Here is a 16409-nt window from a genome sequence, read left to right on the forward strand (position 1 = left end):
TAGAGGCTGCCCGACCTTAAAGCTTTCAGTCCAAGGTGGAAAATCTTATTTTACATCGCACAGTATCCCAGGGTATACATTATAAATTATAATCAATAATTGAGGGGTTAGGTGCAACAAGAGCTCTTCTCTAATATGCAAGTTTTGAGAAAATTTTATTGAATCATCTTTGATAATAATAAGTAGATGGCGGATCTGTGTGCATTGTACCTGAAGTTTAGTATGCACGGACTGTGTTGCTACTGTTCGTGTCGTATGCATGGACTGTGATGCTACTGCGTGCGTTGCGTCGCGTCTAACCTGTTTCGTTTTCTAACCGCACACAGATCCGCCCTCTAACAATGAGGCTTATGCAACTGTCCATAAAAGTATTTTGTAAGTTGAATAAAGACGAAATACTGAAAACGAGTAAAGTAAAACACCGTGTAAGTGCCCTTCTAGCAGAGAAAACTTTAAAACCAGTAACATAAAAAATGCAAACAAAATTACAATTTTAGCTTCTAATAGGTAATAACTAGACATTGGATGCGGGATGACTTATCGCTGAATGTAAGTGCACATTTACTCTATGTTACATTTTTTCATTCAGACCATTGGCTGGACAGGTTTTAAACGTAAACAGACGACGTCAACATGCTACTGTATCTCCGTACAGTCAGAACGAAAGGAAAAATAACGTACTCTAGTACATACTTTTCAAGGTTCGGTCCTAGTCATCATTGATGCAATTACCAGCGTTGCAGTAAACGACGATATATTCTCGTAAGTTGTCGATGCTGAATCGTCTTCGCCTATCGCTTAAACAGTTTTTGTATCGAGAGAATTTCTGAAGAAATACTCTAAAATGGGGATCACTCAATTTCTTTAGAGGAATATTTGCACTGAGCATCATGTTTCACGTGTCGTTTAGACCCACACAACTAGATGATGATGATGATGATGATGATGATGATGATGATGATGATGATGATGATGATGATGATTCCTCAGAGTTCATTTCAACGCATTTCCTGTGCGATGTACTGTTGCAATGTTTCTCTAAAGTCTGAATTGTTCTGGTTTTTATTTCAATTTTACATACATTACACACGATATTGTCTTCGTTAATACATAAAATGTCACTCTCATACTTCTTAATTGCATTTCGTATCTCTGAGAGAATTTAACGTTTTGCCATTATGAATGGATCAGCACAACATATTCAACGCGTACATGGAAATATCATACGAAGGATAACACAACTGCACACATTGCGTTGCAATGTTACTATAAACAGATCGGGGTTCATTCGTTTTGTACGCTGCAGGATAACACAACTGCACACATTGCGTTGCAATGTTACTATAAACAGATCGGGGTTCATTCGTTTTGTACGCTGCTGTACTCATCAGGTACACGAAAGACCGACGGCGCGGCACGTGCCATATACTCTGATACGAAACAACTTCATTTTATATATATTATTTTAATGTACCGAAGTACATATGATATTTCCATGCAGATATTCTGCGTCATCATACGATGAGAGTAATGGAACGGAGAAAAATTCTCTCCGGCTCAACTCATAACGAGTGCACCTCAGCACATGTGTGGACTTCGGTCCTATGTTCATAGATATCTATGACGTAGTGCAGAGGGCGGCCACTAGAGGGAACCCAAGAGTTGGAACTTAATCAGAGACAATTCTGTCCGACGCCGGGGTGGTATCCGGTGTGGCTTAGTGGATAAAGCATCAGCACGTAGAGCTGAAAACCCGGGTTCAAATCCCGGCGCCGGAGAGAATTTTTCTCCGTTCCATTACTCTTTCATCGTATAACTTCACTTTTCCTTAAGTCATCCCGCATCCACTGTCTAGTAATAACAAATAAAAATGTTGAACTCATATAATAATTGGACTCATGAAATAAATTCAAGTACTCTAGCCTTGAGCAAGTGGAAAAAAAATGACGTGTTAGTTACAGCAAGTGTGTTCAAGTGTTACAAGACTTTCACCGTGATATTCATTGTCTCAATAAACCTAAATTCCGCATTGCCATCATCGTCATTTTGAGCATTTGAAATAAAAATGTTCCTACCACACCACTTCCTTTTTTCATAAGATCTGTCACATCGTCAAGCTTGCCATTTTTGATAAACGGTTCTTGAAGTTCTCCACAATTAAGAAATTCCGGTTTATGGGCTTGCCAATATTTAAAGGCCTCAAAGACAACTGCGTACGATTTTGATCTAGATATGCTGAAATGAGATTAGTGTATCCGAACACATTTTTGGGTTTGAAACTGCTTCTTCGCTGAGCTCTGAATGTTATGTTCAGATCTTGTGCCCCAGTCCTTGATGGGAAGTGAGTCTTACCGAACAACAAAAGGACTTTTTTTTTTCGACTGCTAGAGAAAATGCACGCCTTTACATTTCGGCTACTCCTGACCTCCCTGGTCAAAGTATTGAACTAAAAACTTTGTGATCACAATATGTATTACAGATCAGAGAACACGATAAAAGTGTTTACTCAAAAATTCCCTTCAGCCCCTAAATTGTAACCAGTTTATGGAACAGTCACATAATTTTAATTTGTCACCTAACTTAAGTAGGTGTTTAACGTCAATATTCTTCTGGCTTATACATATTTTCCTGCATCGATTTTGTCTTGGGTATATAATTTTCTTTCTGTTAACATTTTTTTACACTAGACTCTTATTAATCGGGCCTCATTCTAGTGTACTTCCTATCACTTCTACTGTAACAGTTTTCTGGGAAATTTGCACCGATGCCATGTGTATACTGCATTGCTTATACACGTATATACTTACATGTATACACGCGCCGGCCACATGTGGAACGTTTTAGTTTCGATTTAGAAGTGAATGTGAAGTGGCTGGCGCAGATAAAACATTAAATTTAAAGATTTTTTAAACACACTCAGTAATCCGACACTCTCGCTAATCCGACACCTCTCCGTGCAAAGAATAGCCGGATTAGCAAGAGTCTACTATGCAAAATAAAATAATTTTATATACATTCTTCTCTTAAAACAGAGAGTACATGTGAATTTTATTCGTAATATGACTAAGAATAGAATTATTAAGAAAGTGAAAGAAATAACAAGGGCCACCGGTGTAGCTCTGAGATACCAATACAGACTCATCATCCGACGCTGTGCTTGAGCGTGCGTTCAAATCCCGCTTAGGATTTCTATGAGCTTTCCCTAACTGTAAAGCGAAAGTCAGATAACCTCATGACCAGACCGCGGCCCAGGGTACCGAAACGCATTAAGTTACGAACGCACGGACCACTGTGTTGTGTAGATCGAGGGGGAATGGGAGATTGAGAGTGCAGTTACCTGTTGCCTCAACATGTATACATTCAGTCACAGTAGGACACAAAATAAATGTTCACGTTTACAAAATAATATATACAGTGCATTTATAGCAAAGAATATAATTACATAACATTACATGTTTCAATTTGCATTATATTATACATGTTTTTTATATAAACTAATCATTTGTGTATGAGAGAAGAAAAGGAAAAATATACATAAAATATCATTGTAACGCACTGCAACAAAATAAATAAATAAATAAATATATATATATATATATATATATATATATATATATAAAATACATTTCTTCACAATTCACTGCACCGAATTACAAGGCACATTTGCAATGCATCAAAATAAACTAAGTTTCTTCAAGAAACGCTTTGAAATATTTATGTTCGACCTTGTTGAAAGGGATGTTGACATGTACCGAGTTTATATACAAAATCTCGATTAAATTCTTTTGATTTTCTATGTGTGATTCTGATGTTTAAGGCCTGTTTTGACTGTGTAATGTAATATTTTCCATGTTGCTTTTGCAGTGTTAGTGTTTTTTTGTAAAGAATCGGGTTCTATCTGTCCTTGTATGTTTTTTGCACGATTTTCAAAATGCAGTCTTTTTTAATAAGCAAATATTCCTTTCCGAACTTCTCTGTATGTTCGTTCTGAAGGAAACGCTTGGTGCTCTTAATTTTCGACATGTTCCTCAGTACTATGAATTATCAAACAGCGAAATTAACGCTACCCACATACATAAATAATTAAGTAAATAAATTAATTACATAAGATAAAATATTATATTTGTTTACTCACAGGATCTCAAGTAGACCTAGGTATAGTGATCGCACGGACCCACGCCATGGAGCAATAATAGGGTATCCATGCGTCCCGTTTTTTTTTTCGGGACAGTCCCGTTTTTTGGAAAAAGTCCCACTGTCCCGAAAGATTTTCTGGGGACGTCAAAATGTGCCGCTTTTCTGTAATGACGCTTTCCCAATATATTTTACGCTGCAAAATGATTTGGTTTGTAGTTTGCAGGTAGTTTGTTGTCCAAATACAGGTATAGGACATTATAAGCTTGGAAACGGCACTTTTAGGACACATAGAATTGTTTGGTCTATAATCCTAGTCTTTTACTGTCATATGTTTATAGCGGTTGTTATTACTCGATCGAGGCGAGTGAAGCCGCCGGCGTAAATGTGAACTATCGCGATACGGTATTACGAACGTAGGAGCAGTAGCGACATGGTTCCGGGCTGCAGGACTCCACTGGCCTCGGCCGAGTAATAGCATCGGTTTTTCTGAACCGACGCATCCGACGTGCGACAAATCCAGACTACACGAGAGATAGTGAGTGGTTTCTATAGCTACGAGATGCGAGGTCTGCGTACCTCGCAGCTATAGAAACCACTCACTATCTCTCGTGTAGTCCGGATTTGTGCGAGGCAGGCCTCGCATCTCGCACATCGCATGCGTCGGTTCAGAAAAACCAAGGCTTAATAGCATCGGTGCGTGTACGTTTTTCAGTTGTTTATCTGGTTGGTTTGAATTGTAACAACATTCTGTTTCGTTCTTCTGATACTTGTAGGTAGACGCAGTGTTCGGAGTGTGAACAATTACATTGAGTTGTTTTAAATATCTGCAATCACTGTTTCTATGTTTCAGCATAGCGAAACGAAGGTGTTGTTTCAGTAGTAAGAGTATCCTCTTATCGCCGATAATGGAGAGACTGTAGAATGTACGTTGTGCAAATCGAAGTTTGATATTGGCCATGGTAGCCGGTCTGATATTGTGAATCACATTAAGACAAAAAAAATCGCATGGGTGTTCAAACAAAAAGTGTAAATAAAACCATGAGTGACTCTTTATCCTTAAAAGCAGTGACTGAAATGAATGGGCAGCTTGTAGCACGAGAAGGTACTTTCACATACCACATACATAATCACAGTTTCATGTCAATAAAAATTTGTCGATAAAATTTGTCCCTAATTTTTTTTTGCAACTGTCCCAGGTTTTTCCTTAAACTTTTTGTAAATGTCCCCTTTTTCATAAAAACAATAAGAAAGACGTTAAGAAACTTTGTTCCGAAACCAACTGTGCCACACCACCCCACGGGTCATGACGTATATACTCCGTGCGTTCCAAATTCCAGTCTAGTGACTCGGTGACCCTAGATCGCGGTTTGCTCATGAGAAATCCTCGACCTTATCCCGCTATTAACAATTCCATCGACAATACATAATTCGCAATTGATAGATGTCGTTAAACTTTTTGATGTGAAGACATTTTATGACACAACCATGAGCAAACTAGCAAACGAACGTCTAAATGAAAGGTGATATAGGAGGAAGAAGGTTTAAAAGGTACGCGAAAAAAAGCGTCCCTGTAAGAGAAAATGGGGATGAGAAGAAGTGTCCTTGTGAGCGTATTCCGAATCTCAGCGCTGAGCAATCTGATGGCATCACGGTTCTTTTTTTCTTTTTCACATTCAGCAATTTATTGATAAAGTTCCAAAACAAATATGTTTTCTGCCTTTTCGTATTTTAGTGTAAATTCAAATAACGATGCACAAATATTGTTCATGTCCAGCTGTCAAAACAATTGGGCACAGAGACATTAGTGTAGGTTTAAGGAAGTCAGAGGTTGTGGAAAAGTGCATGTTATTCACTTAAAAAGGATTTTGGTGTTCTGTGTTTCTTGTAGAAATTTGCATTGTATTGACCAAGACGCTTGATGAATGGATTTTCACTTGAATTTGCACTGTTATAAAACTTCTTAACTTGTTCACGTAATGAGTCTTTCAGAAATGTCATGTCCAAATCAAAGTGTATTTGTGCATTTGTTGTGTACCAGTCTGAATTATGTATTATTCGGAGCACTTTATTTTGAACAATTTGAAGAGGTTGAAACACTGTTTTTGGAATATAACACCAAGCCGGGGCAACGTAAGTTAGAATCGGTAAAATCAGCATTTTGTATAGCATAACTTTTCTTCTTAGACTGAGGACAGGAGATTTGAACAGGGGGTAAAGATGAGATATTCTAAGAGAGCTCTTAGTTGTTACAGATTTTATGTGCTTGTGCCATAACAATTTGTTATCAAGAGTAATACCAAGATATTTTACATGGTCACTGTATTGAATTTCTTGATTGCATATTTTTATTTTGTCACGAGGTCTTTTTAAACACTTGGAGAAAATTATTGACTGACATTTTTCAGGATTTAAAGAAATACGCCATTCTTTAAGCCATTCTTCTAATAGAAGTACATGGTTTTGAACTGCGGAGACAGCATATTGAGGGCTGAATTTAACACTATATATAACTGTGTCATCAGCATACAGAAGTGTTTTAGTTTTGAGAGTAGTAGGAATGTCAGAAGTGTAGAGACAGTACAATATAGGACCAAGTACAGAGCCTTGTGGAACTCCAGCTTCTGCTATATAAGTGGAAGATAGTTGGCCATCTATGAGGGGCATCACGGTGTTCTGAATTTCACCGATAGCTTCACTGATGCTCCACCGGTGTCGCACCGGTGCCATCAGCTTGCAGAGGTGGTGGCAGTCTCCATCAGCCGCCATCAGTGAATCTGATTGGTTCTTGTATAGGGCGGGAATTAGCAGACGAATGACATCGTGCACTGTTGTGTCATGGCGGTGTGTTCTGCTGTATTATTTGTAATGAGCACAACGTAAAAACAATATGCTAATGGCTTATGAGCGAACATGTCAACGGACCAGTTATTACTACCGGTTCAAGAAATAAATTGTTTATGCTCTCTTTTCTTTGAACGAGATGGCGGTACGGAAATTTCGTAAAATTTTGCTAGAGTAGCACAGACAACAACTTAAAGAGTCGCCATGACAGTCATCGATCCTTCCAGCAGTTTTGTTCCTATTTCGCTGCAGCGTGACGTCATTGTTGTCCACCGGTCCGGTGAGATTCGGAATACGCTGTGTGATAACCATTTGTCTCACTTCGATTTTCCTGTTTCATTTGAAGAAAAATTATATTAGAGAATTCTGAAAGGATAAACCGAAAATGGGCGTAATTTAACAGCTACCACATGAGGGGACGATATCAAGCGTGATTAATATTCTGAAAAGACTCGTGCCTTGCCCTTAATATTATTACGAGTCTCTCACATTACTGAGCTACACATCACATTGCACAGCCATAAGGTAAATATTTAAGATGTGAAACAAAAATGTGACGGAAATTCGTTACGGCAGACAGGTGTTGAGAAATGCGCAATCAATATATACCATGGAGAGCAGAAATGAGGGGGTTAACACACAAGGAACGCCGAATATCGAACTGAGACAAGTGGTCAACAGGCTTGGAGCTCACACACAATTTTCCTCTCAGCCCCCATTTCCTTTGTTTTCGAATAGAGCAGACTCGATTAATTTCGTGATACTAAGGTTTTGGTGCAAGAATAAGGTTCAAATTTAAAACAAAAACTGGGTGTTTTTAATGCACGTAGATTATTAAGGTTCAAGAAGTTGCATATCAGCATATTTACCTCAAATAAATGTATACAATAATATTACAAACAGGTCATACAAAAAATGTAGCACTCTAAAAATAATACACGAGTTTTTTTTTCGTGATAGTCCTTAAATTCAAAATATTTAGACATATTCAGTCAAATTTTAAATACTTCATTCAGATTCATACCTACAACCCAAACACTTTAAGTTCTTTCGGTATTTTGAAAGTCCTTGATATGATTCACGAAACCACTGATCACAACTGACGCACTGAATCCATCTTTCACCATGACTGTCGTCCTCGAAATTTCCTGAGCAAAATGGCAACAGATCATTAGGCTTTCATTCGGTTTTTCTTTAAGCACAGATCTTTGTTTGGCTCTTGAAACTGATGCTGTTTCGTTTTCTACCTCTTTTAAATCACGTGGAAGGCTGGAAATGTCAGTCTCTTTGGTTCCTTCCTGGTCCTCGTCGAACTTGCCAAGAAAAAGACAAGTCTCTAGGCGGCAGTTTTCCGTTGTTCAAGACACAATCAATTGCCTCTTTCATAATATCACTTATATCAGGCATGCCAAAACCCTGCACATTGTGCAGTAGTCTCTGTGCGATGTGCATTTTCTATTCCCCTACCTGGAGGGAGTGAATCGCATTGGAGGGGAACGCGACAGGGCTATACAGACTTGCAACAGCATATCAGCTTTTCTTTCAGTAACGCAGCCAGTACCGCTACGAACTGATCTGACCGGCCTCCTATGCTAAGAAATTGATATCGATGGTGCTGAACATCAAACTCGTATGTCGAAAGACTCAATTTTACAGGAGAGCGAAGAAACATTTTAATATCTTGAAAATGAACAACTTCTGACACAATTGGATATTTAAATATCTTCTTGTGAAGTTTAAATCAATGTCTCGAATTATGATGTAACTGTAAAAAGTTCATGAAAATTTCTTTGATGGAAAGTAAGTGAAATCTTAGTTTGCTCATCTTTTGACAAACGAGGTTATTTTTCAACACTATCGATATGCTATGCATCACACAATTTTGAATTACAGAAATACAAATAAGTCTTTTAGAATGCGCCACTATTAATGCTGTATTCCAAAGATGATTAGATATGCTAGAATCACAAATGAATGACTCCCTGCAAAAAGGGGGTGGCTCCACTTTTTGGTAAAATTAATGTTTTGCTTATTTCATACGTTAAAATATATGCCCGATCTTCTAGAGCAGTCATGCGATGGTGATTAATATTTGCGGGCGAGAGCTATTTTATGCCCGCTGCGCGCGCGCGGAGCTCTTTTATCTGTAAACATTGCTAAAGGATGTAAAGATCTTAGAACACAGCGCATCATGACGGAACGGAAGCGCTTAAGGCTTTCAAGGAAGAGTGGAAGATACGATATCTATGCTTCGAACATAGTGATGAAGTCCAGTGTTTGTTGTGTAAAAAAAAGTATCATTTGCAAAAAAAGCAACATAAAACGGCATTATGAGACGCAACATGAAAAAATATAGGCATTATTCAGGAAAAGAGAGAAATAAATTAATTTCGGAATTGACATCGAAGGTAAATTAATTTACATTTGGGTCAGCAGATAGTATCTAGATTCCTTTTATTTCTTTATTTTAAATGTATTATTGATGTTTTATTTGTTGCTTGTTTCTGGATATTTACTTTTATTAGACTACGTGTTTCTTTAATTTATAAATAATATTTTATCTTTGATTGCACTTTAACTTATACTATTACTAAACTCAAAATGCTAATTCACTTTTAGTCTAATAGCTATTTTCAGGATTTTTATCAAATATGAACTAAACATTTTGAAAACTTTGATGCAAGGAGCTTTTTTAGTAACGTCAATATAAAATATACTTAAAAATATAGTTTCAAAACTAATAGACCTAATTGCACAAAATTTTGTACAGATGATATTATAGTTTAGTTATAGTTTAAATTTCACAAATTTTGCCGAAATTGTGGAAGTTTTAAGTCATACATATCCCCTTAAATGATTGACCCCAAAAATTAGGATGGCTCTCAATATCTTAATTTAATCAATTTGTTTTTTTTTTTTTCGTGTTACGTGCATCTCACAAATCACTCTAAGAAAACTCATTACATAATCACGACTGGAGAGTAAGGACTACATTTTCACAATCACACAATCAATATACTCTATTTCAATCAATATTGCCATTATTATTTTTTCAACGAATACTCAAAAGTACTTAGAGATCACACACGTCGAGCAGGTAGACCCTATTAGTTTCTCCTAACCAATGAAGTGAAGTTATTTACATAATAAATAATTGCTTTTAACAATAAAATGGCTTACATACAATTAACTTGTCCTATTTCTCTTTTTGTTCCTAAAAACCCTTCCCTTTGCGATTTGTTTATATATGTACATTTATATTAAATAACTGAGTAATTAGCCCTATTACATAGCCAGAAATTTAGTAACGCAAGTATTGTAATAATTGCTGCCTTTATTCGCTGCATGTGCATGTACATCCCTGTTGTCTACGTTATAGTGAATGCGCTATGCGCTCGTGATCAAGGTCAAGCTCTTCTACCATGATTGGGAGCTAATATCGTCTCATCCCTGTTCTAGAGCAAGAACGATGTGATTCCGAGCATTTGGTAGTAAGTTACAGTGGAACTGCAGCTGAGCTCCCAATCGTTTCGTTGCAAAAAAAAAAACAAAACAAAACAAAACAAAAAAGAGGTAGCTCCTGGAGCTATAATTATACAGAATGAACCATAAGTAGTGTCATTAATTTTAGGGGAGCTATTCTTTGAGATATTTCAAACAAAAGAGTTCAATGAAATTTTGCTCGTTTTTACTTCCTTTTCGAGATAAAAATTGTTTTATATTAAATATTTCCTAGCGTGTTCTGGGAAAGCCATCGATTTAATTTCCAAATTGCAGTCAGTTTAAGAGAGCAGCGTTTTATAATAAATGATTGAAATAGTTTTAGTTTTGTCCATTAAACGTGCAGAAATTTGACTCGAACAAATTAAACTTTTCGTTCTGCAAAGGAATTTTACAATGTTACATTTATCCGCATCAAATTTCTTCACATTTAAAAGACAAAACTATCGCAACCGATCAATAAAGCGGTTCAAACAATACCAGGTTTAATTTTAAAAACATACTTAATAAATCTACAGAAATCAAATAAATTGCTTCAACGACTATTTTATTGGTAATTATACCAAGCAATTGAGAATGATTATACTTCATTACAAAAAATAGAAGACACCCGGGTTCGAAACTGGGACCTCTCAATTTGCAGTTTAGTACAGTATCATTGCAAGGCAAACATTCTGATGGGGGCAGATGAAAACGTTAAATTTTTTCTTTCACCGTGTTAATAATGTCAAAAGAAGTGCTCGTACAAATTTTGGCCACTCGACCGCAATTACGAGGGCAGTAAAAAATAAGTTCGCCAGGGGCCGTTAACAGAAAGGAAACGCAATTTCATTGCAAAAAAATTATTGGAACAGACACAGCAATTGTTGAGCTATTTTTCAACATATTTCTCATCCGGAATTGAGACATTTGTCATATCATGGGATCGCCAGAGAAGTGCAGACGGCTGTCAAACGCTGGTTCCGATCCCAGGCGACTGACTTCTACGACACAAGGATACAAAACTTGATCCCATGGTATGACAAATGTCTCAATTCCAGTGAGGGACATGTTGACAAACAGCACAACAATTGATGTATCTGTTTCAATAAATCTTTCCGTTCACGCCTGTGGAGTAACAGTCAGCGCGTCTGGCCGCGAAACCAGGTGGCCCGGGTTCGAATCCCGGTCGGGGCAAGTTACCTGGTTGAGGTTTTTTCCGGAGTTTTGCCTCAACCCAATACGAGCAAATGCTGGGTAACTTTCGGTGTTGGACCCCCGACTCATTTCACTGGTATTATCACCTTCATATCATTCAGACGCTAAATAACCTCAGATGTTCAAACAGCGTCGTAAAATAACCCAATAAAATGAAATAAATCTTTCCATGCAATTGTGTTTTTTTCTGTAAACGGCTCCAGGGAAAATCTCTTTTTGGACGGCCTCGTAATTGCGGTCGAGTGCCCAAAATTTGTATAAGCACTTCTTTTGACATGATTAACATAGTGAAGAAAAAAGTTCAACTTTATCTGCTCCCATCAGAATGTTTGTTTGTGAGCTTCAACATCGGCTGCTTTAACGTGATAAAGTTTCACTATTATAATGAGGCGGATTACAGCAGTGGAGAAATTATATCAATTGACTCTATATCAACACGGACGAACGACTGTCTATAAAAAATGTACGAAACACATGCCTAGTTTCTCAAACACTCCAGCCCACAAAATAATAGTAATATACGTTACAAGAGCGGTATGTTGACGTTTTCATGGTCGAGGAAAAGATTGAAAAAGCGAAACGTAGTTGAGCTTTTTTAATTTCCGAGAACATGAAAACAAACATACCGCTCGTGTATCGTACATAATTTTGTGCGAAGATTGTTTATTACATACCTGAAAGACGAATTTCTAATTAGTTACAATGAAATCTCCATCTTGGTTTCTGTTTAATGACGGCAACTTCGGAAAACCAAAATATCTTTCTTCAACATTGTTGCTATAAAATGTTTTCTGTGTTTACTATACTCCAGCAGGCCGTGATATACGTCTGTCTTTTCTTTCCCCCCCAGTCTATAAATGCGAACTTCAAACAAACGGTAAGGTTATGTAATGATTTATTTTTCATTTTAATATTTTAACAATATTATTTATATAACATATGGCAGTAATAACATCGGCATCTGGAATCTTGTTGATTTTTTCACGGCTTCCTTAATGTTACTTGTATCAGGAATGCAATAAGTTTCGTGGAGTAGTAGACTTTACTTAATTTTTGCATATATTTAAAAACAATAATTAACATTGCAATTTAGGTGAAATTGCAGTGGTAAGTTTCCAATTTATAATTATTACTATGTTAAACGTCTCTAAAAATAATATGTTAAAAGCCTAAAGCAGTAAAATGAATGTCGCGCTTAAGCGGTAAGTAGAGGGAAATTGTTATGTGTGTTAAGTTGGGAATACTGAATGTGGTATTTCACACTTACCGCGTATTAGTTCTGTGCGGGAAACAAGCAAATAGGCACGATCTCGCACAAAATATCATTAAAGTGTATATGATGAGATATCATAAGATATATGATAGTTATATGAAATGTATGAAAACAATATACATAATAGTAATATACGTTACAAGAGCGGTATGTTGACGTTTTCATGGTCGAGGAAAAGACTGAAAAAGCGAAACGTAGTTGAGCTTTTTTAATTTCCGAGAATTGAAAGAAAACATACCACTCGTGTATCGTACATTATTTTGTGCGAAGATCGTTTATTACACACCTGAAAGAGAAATTTCTAATTAGTTGCAATGAAATTTCCATCTTAGTTTCTGTTCAATGACGGCAAATTTGCAAAACAAAAATATCTATCTTCAACATTGTTGCTTTAAAATGTTTTCTGTGTTTACTATACTCCAGCAGGCCGTGATATACGTCTGTCTTTTTTTCCCCCCAGTCTATAAATGCGAACTGAAAACAAACGGTAAGGTTATGTAATGATTTATTTTTCATTTTAATATTTTAACAATATTATTTATATAACATATTCCAGTAATAACATCGGCATCTGGAATCATGTTGATTTTTTCACGGCTTCCTTAATGTTACTTGCATTACAAATGCAGTAACTTTTGTGGTGTTGTAGAGTTTACTTAATTTTTGCAAATATTTAAAAACAATAATTAACAGTGCAATTTAGGTGAAATTGCAGTGGTAAGTTTCTAATTTATAATTATTACTATGTTAAACGTCTCTAAAAATAATATGTTAAAAGCTTAAAGCAGTAAAATGAATGTCGCGCTTAAGCGGTAAGAAGAGGGAAATTATGTGTGTTACGTTGGGAATACTGAATGTGGTATTTCACATTTACCGCGTATTGGTTTTGTGCGGAAAGCAAGCAAATACGCACGATCTCGCACAAATAATTATTTCTTCTAACCGTTGGCATCTGTTATAAAAACGCAAGCTTCGCAAGAATGCTAAATAAATGGATAGTTATTCTATCTAATTTGTACAAACCGAATATTCACTAATCAGGTCTACTTGAAGGACAAAATATGTTATAAAGTTATCATTTTACCTTTGCTGCTTCCCCGCCGCATAGCCAGGATGGGGATGGAGTACGCACTAGATCTCCGCCGGTTCGGCATGTTAACGAGACTCGGGACAGATGAATCCGCGACACGGCTCCTCGCAGCACTGACTACGACGACTAGGTGTTGCGTTCCGGAGCACGCGAACTGCTACTTTGATCGTAAGCACCGCTCGCGTCTCACATCCCTCCAACAATTTAATCAGTCGGCAATCTCCGGAATTCCACACCTCCACACGAGATTTCTTTGGTTTCCCATAAGAAGCTCGCAAACGTCCTTCCAGATTCTACCTGTGAGTTCGTCATCCTGTTTTTCCATCAAAATCGAACAATCCATATGTTAAATAAAAATAAAAAATAAATAGGGGCTACACTTCGGAGTTTAAGGGGAGAAGATATATTTTTTAACTTTTTTTCGTATCTGGTGTAAAATATTAATCTTTTGTATGCAGAGAGCTCATAGCTGTAGCAACTCAACGAAACATAAATTTTTGAAATATATATATATATATATATATATATATATATATATATATATATATATATATATATATATACAGGTTGCGTCAGAAAGAACGGATGGATTTCACATGGCAAGAAAATTGTAAAGATTCATCAAATCAAAAATTTATTGTTATCAACATATTCACCAATACATGCAGTTTATTTATGGAAAACAACATTATCCATATGATGTCCTTGGCTTTCAATACAGGCATCGAGGCGTTTTCTGATGTTCGCCATCACTTTCACAGTCATAGCTGGTGCAATTGCCACGATTTCTTCACGAATCGCTGTCTTCAGTTCGTCCAGTGTATGTGATCGATGTTTACAAACTTACGCCTTCAAATGGTCCCAAAGAAAGAAGTCGCAGGGCGCGAGATCTTACCGTAGCCTCGGACAATCTCAGTGCAATAGAATTTCGTCCAGGTGATTTCTTCTTTAATGTTGAACCTGTGATACGAAATGAAGCCACCCACCGCAAAATTGTATTCCGAGTTGGAATCCTAGCGTGACATCCGATGTCGAAATGAGTCCTGAGTGGCGATCACAGACTCTTCATTTTTCAAAAATGTCTCTACGATGAAAGCACGTTGTACGTCAGACCAACACCATATTCTCAACTGAAACTGCATTCTATGGCTGACCCAACAGTCGTGATCCCCCTCACTATATCTCTCTCCTCGTTGCGTATCGATAGTTTGAAATCCATCCGTTCTTTCTGACGCACCCTATATATATATATATATATATATATATATATATATATATATATATATATATATATATATATATATATATTGGGGGGCCCAGATTTGAAAAATAAAATATACCAAATGCAGGATTTTACTAAAACCGATATATCTAAACCATTTTTAAAGATAGATTCAAACAATTTTTTCCAAAGTACTTGCAAAATCATGCTCTACAAACTGTCTGTAACAGAATTTTGATATTGGTCCCTACGTTTGTAAAATAAACAAATAAAATGTAATAATACGTTTTTTATTTCTTTTTTGCAAAGAAACGGACATATTTTTAAAATGAAATCAATTAACAAAATTCTGTTACAGAGAAAAGTTTCCTAATAATCTAAAGAATGTGTGTTCTAAATGTCATGCATGTATCTTTAATAGTTCAGAGATTATATCCATTTTTGTCTGGCAATGTAGCAAAAAATAAAGTAACCGGAATGAACAATAAAAGAGGGCGTGTGATTTAAAAATCCATAGCGCAGGAAGTTTAAAGATGGTGTCTCAACATCCGATTAGGGCACAAATACCCACAAAATGTTATACAATGTATTCCACACATATCACAGAGTATTTTAAGGTATGTACTAACGTTTTGGAGGAAAATCTACATTTTTTAACCAACCTTTTTAAGATATTTATCAGACAACATATGAAAGTAGACTAACATAACCATATATCAGAAACTTCAATTTCACTTTTTGATTCCTTAAAAAAATGATTAATTAAAAATTATTCTATTTCTTCAAAATGCCATATATTTTCTAAAAATTACTCAATTTTGAAATTTCTTTCACTGAGTTATTGCTGTTTATGCGTACAATGCTCTGTACTAGGATTTTGCAGCTAACATTATTACAAAGAAAATTTTAGTCATAAAAACGCCATTTCAAACGTTAATACATACTTTAAAGAAAAAAAAACTTTTTTTTAATTTAATTTATCGGAAACAACGATAAAAGGAGGCGTGTGATTTAAAAATCCATAGCGCAGGAAGTTTAAAAATGGCGTCTCAATATCCGCTAAGGGCACAAATATCCAAGAAATGTTATGCAATGTATTCCATACATATCACAGAGTATTCCAAAGATGTTTTTTTAATTTACTCATT

General features: G+C 36.2%; 1 protein-coding gene across 3 annotated transcripts in view; it reads right to left on the reverse strand.

Moving 5' to 3' along the window:
• Positions 1-16409, reverse strand: part of LOC138708104 (protein SSUH2 homolog) — a 228167-nt gene that overhangs the window by 173422 nt on the left and 38336 nt on the right. Inside the window, exon 1 of one of the 3 annotated variants that reach the window (XM_069838295.1) lies at positions 14034-14252. The exons of the other annotated variants lie outside the window; for them this stretch is intronic. Within the exon in view, the coding sequence (XP_069694396.1) occupies positions 14034-14103 (70 nt within the window). The 5' untranslated portion in view covers positions 14104-14252. Of the gene's footprint in view, positions 1-14033; positions 14253-16409 lie in introns of those variants that run through there. 3 annotated transcript variants of the gene reach the window in all.

Source organism: Periplaneta americana, chromosome 10, assembly GCF_040183065.1.
Source record: "Periplaneta americana isolate PAMFEO1 chromosome 10, P.americana_PAMFEO1_priV1, whole genome shotgun sequence".
NCBI classification, from domain to species: domain Eukaryota; kingdom Metazoa; phylum Arthropoda; class Insecta; order Blattodea; family Blattidae; genus Periplaneta; species Periplaneta americana.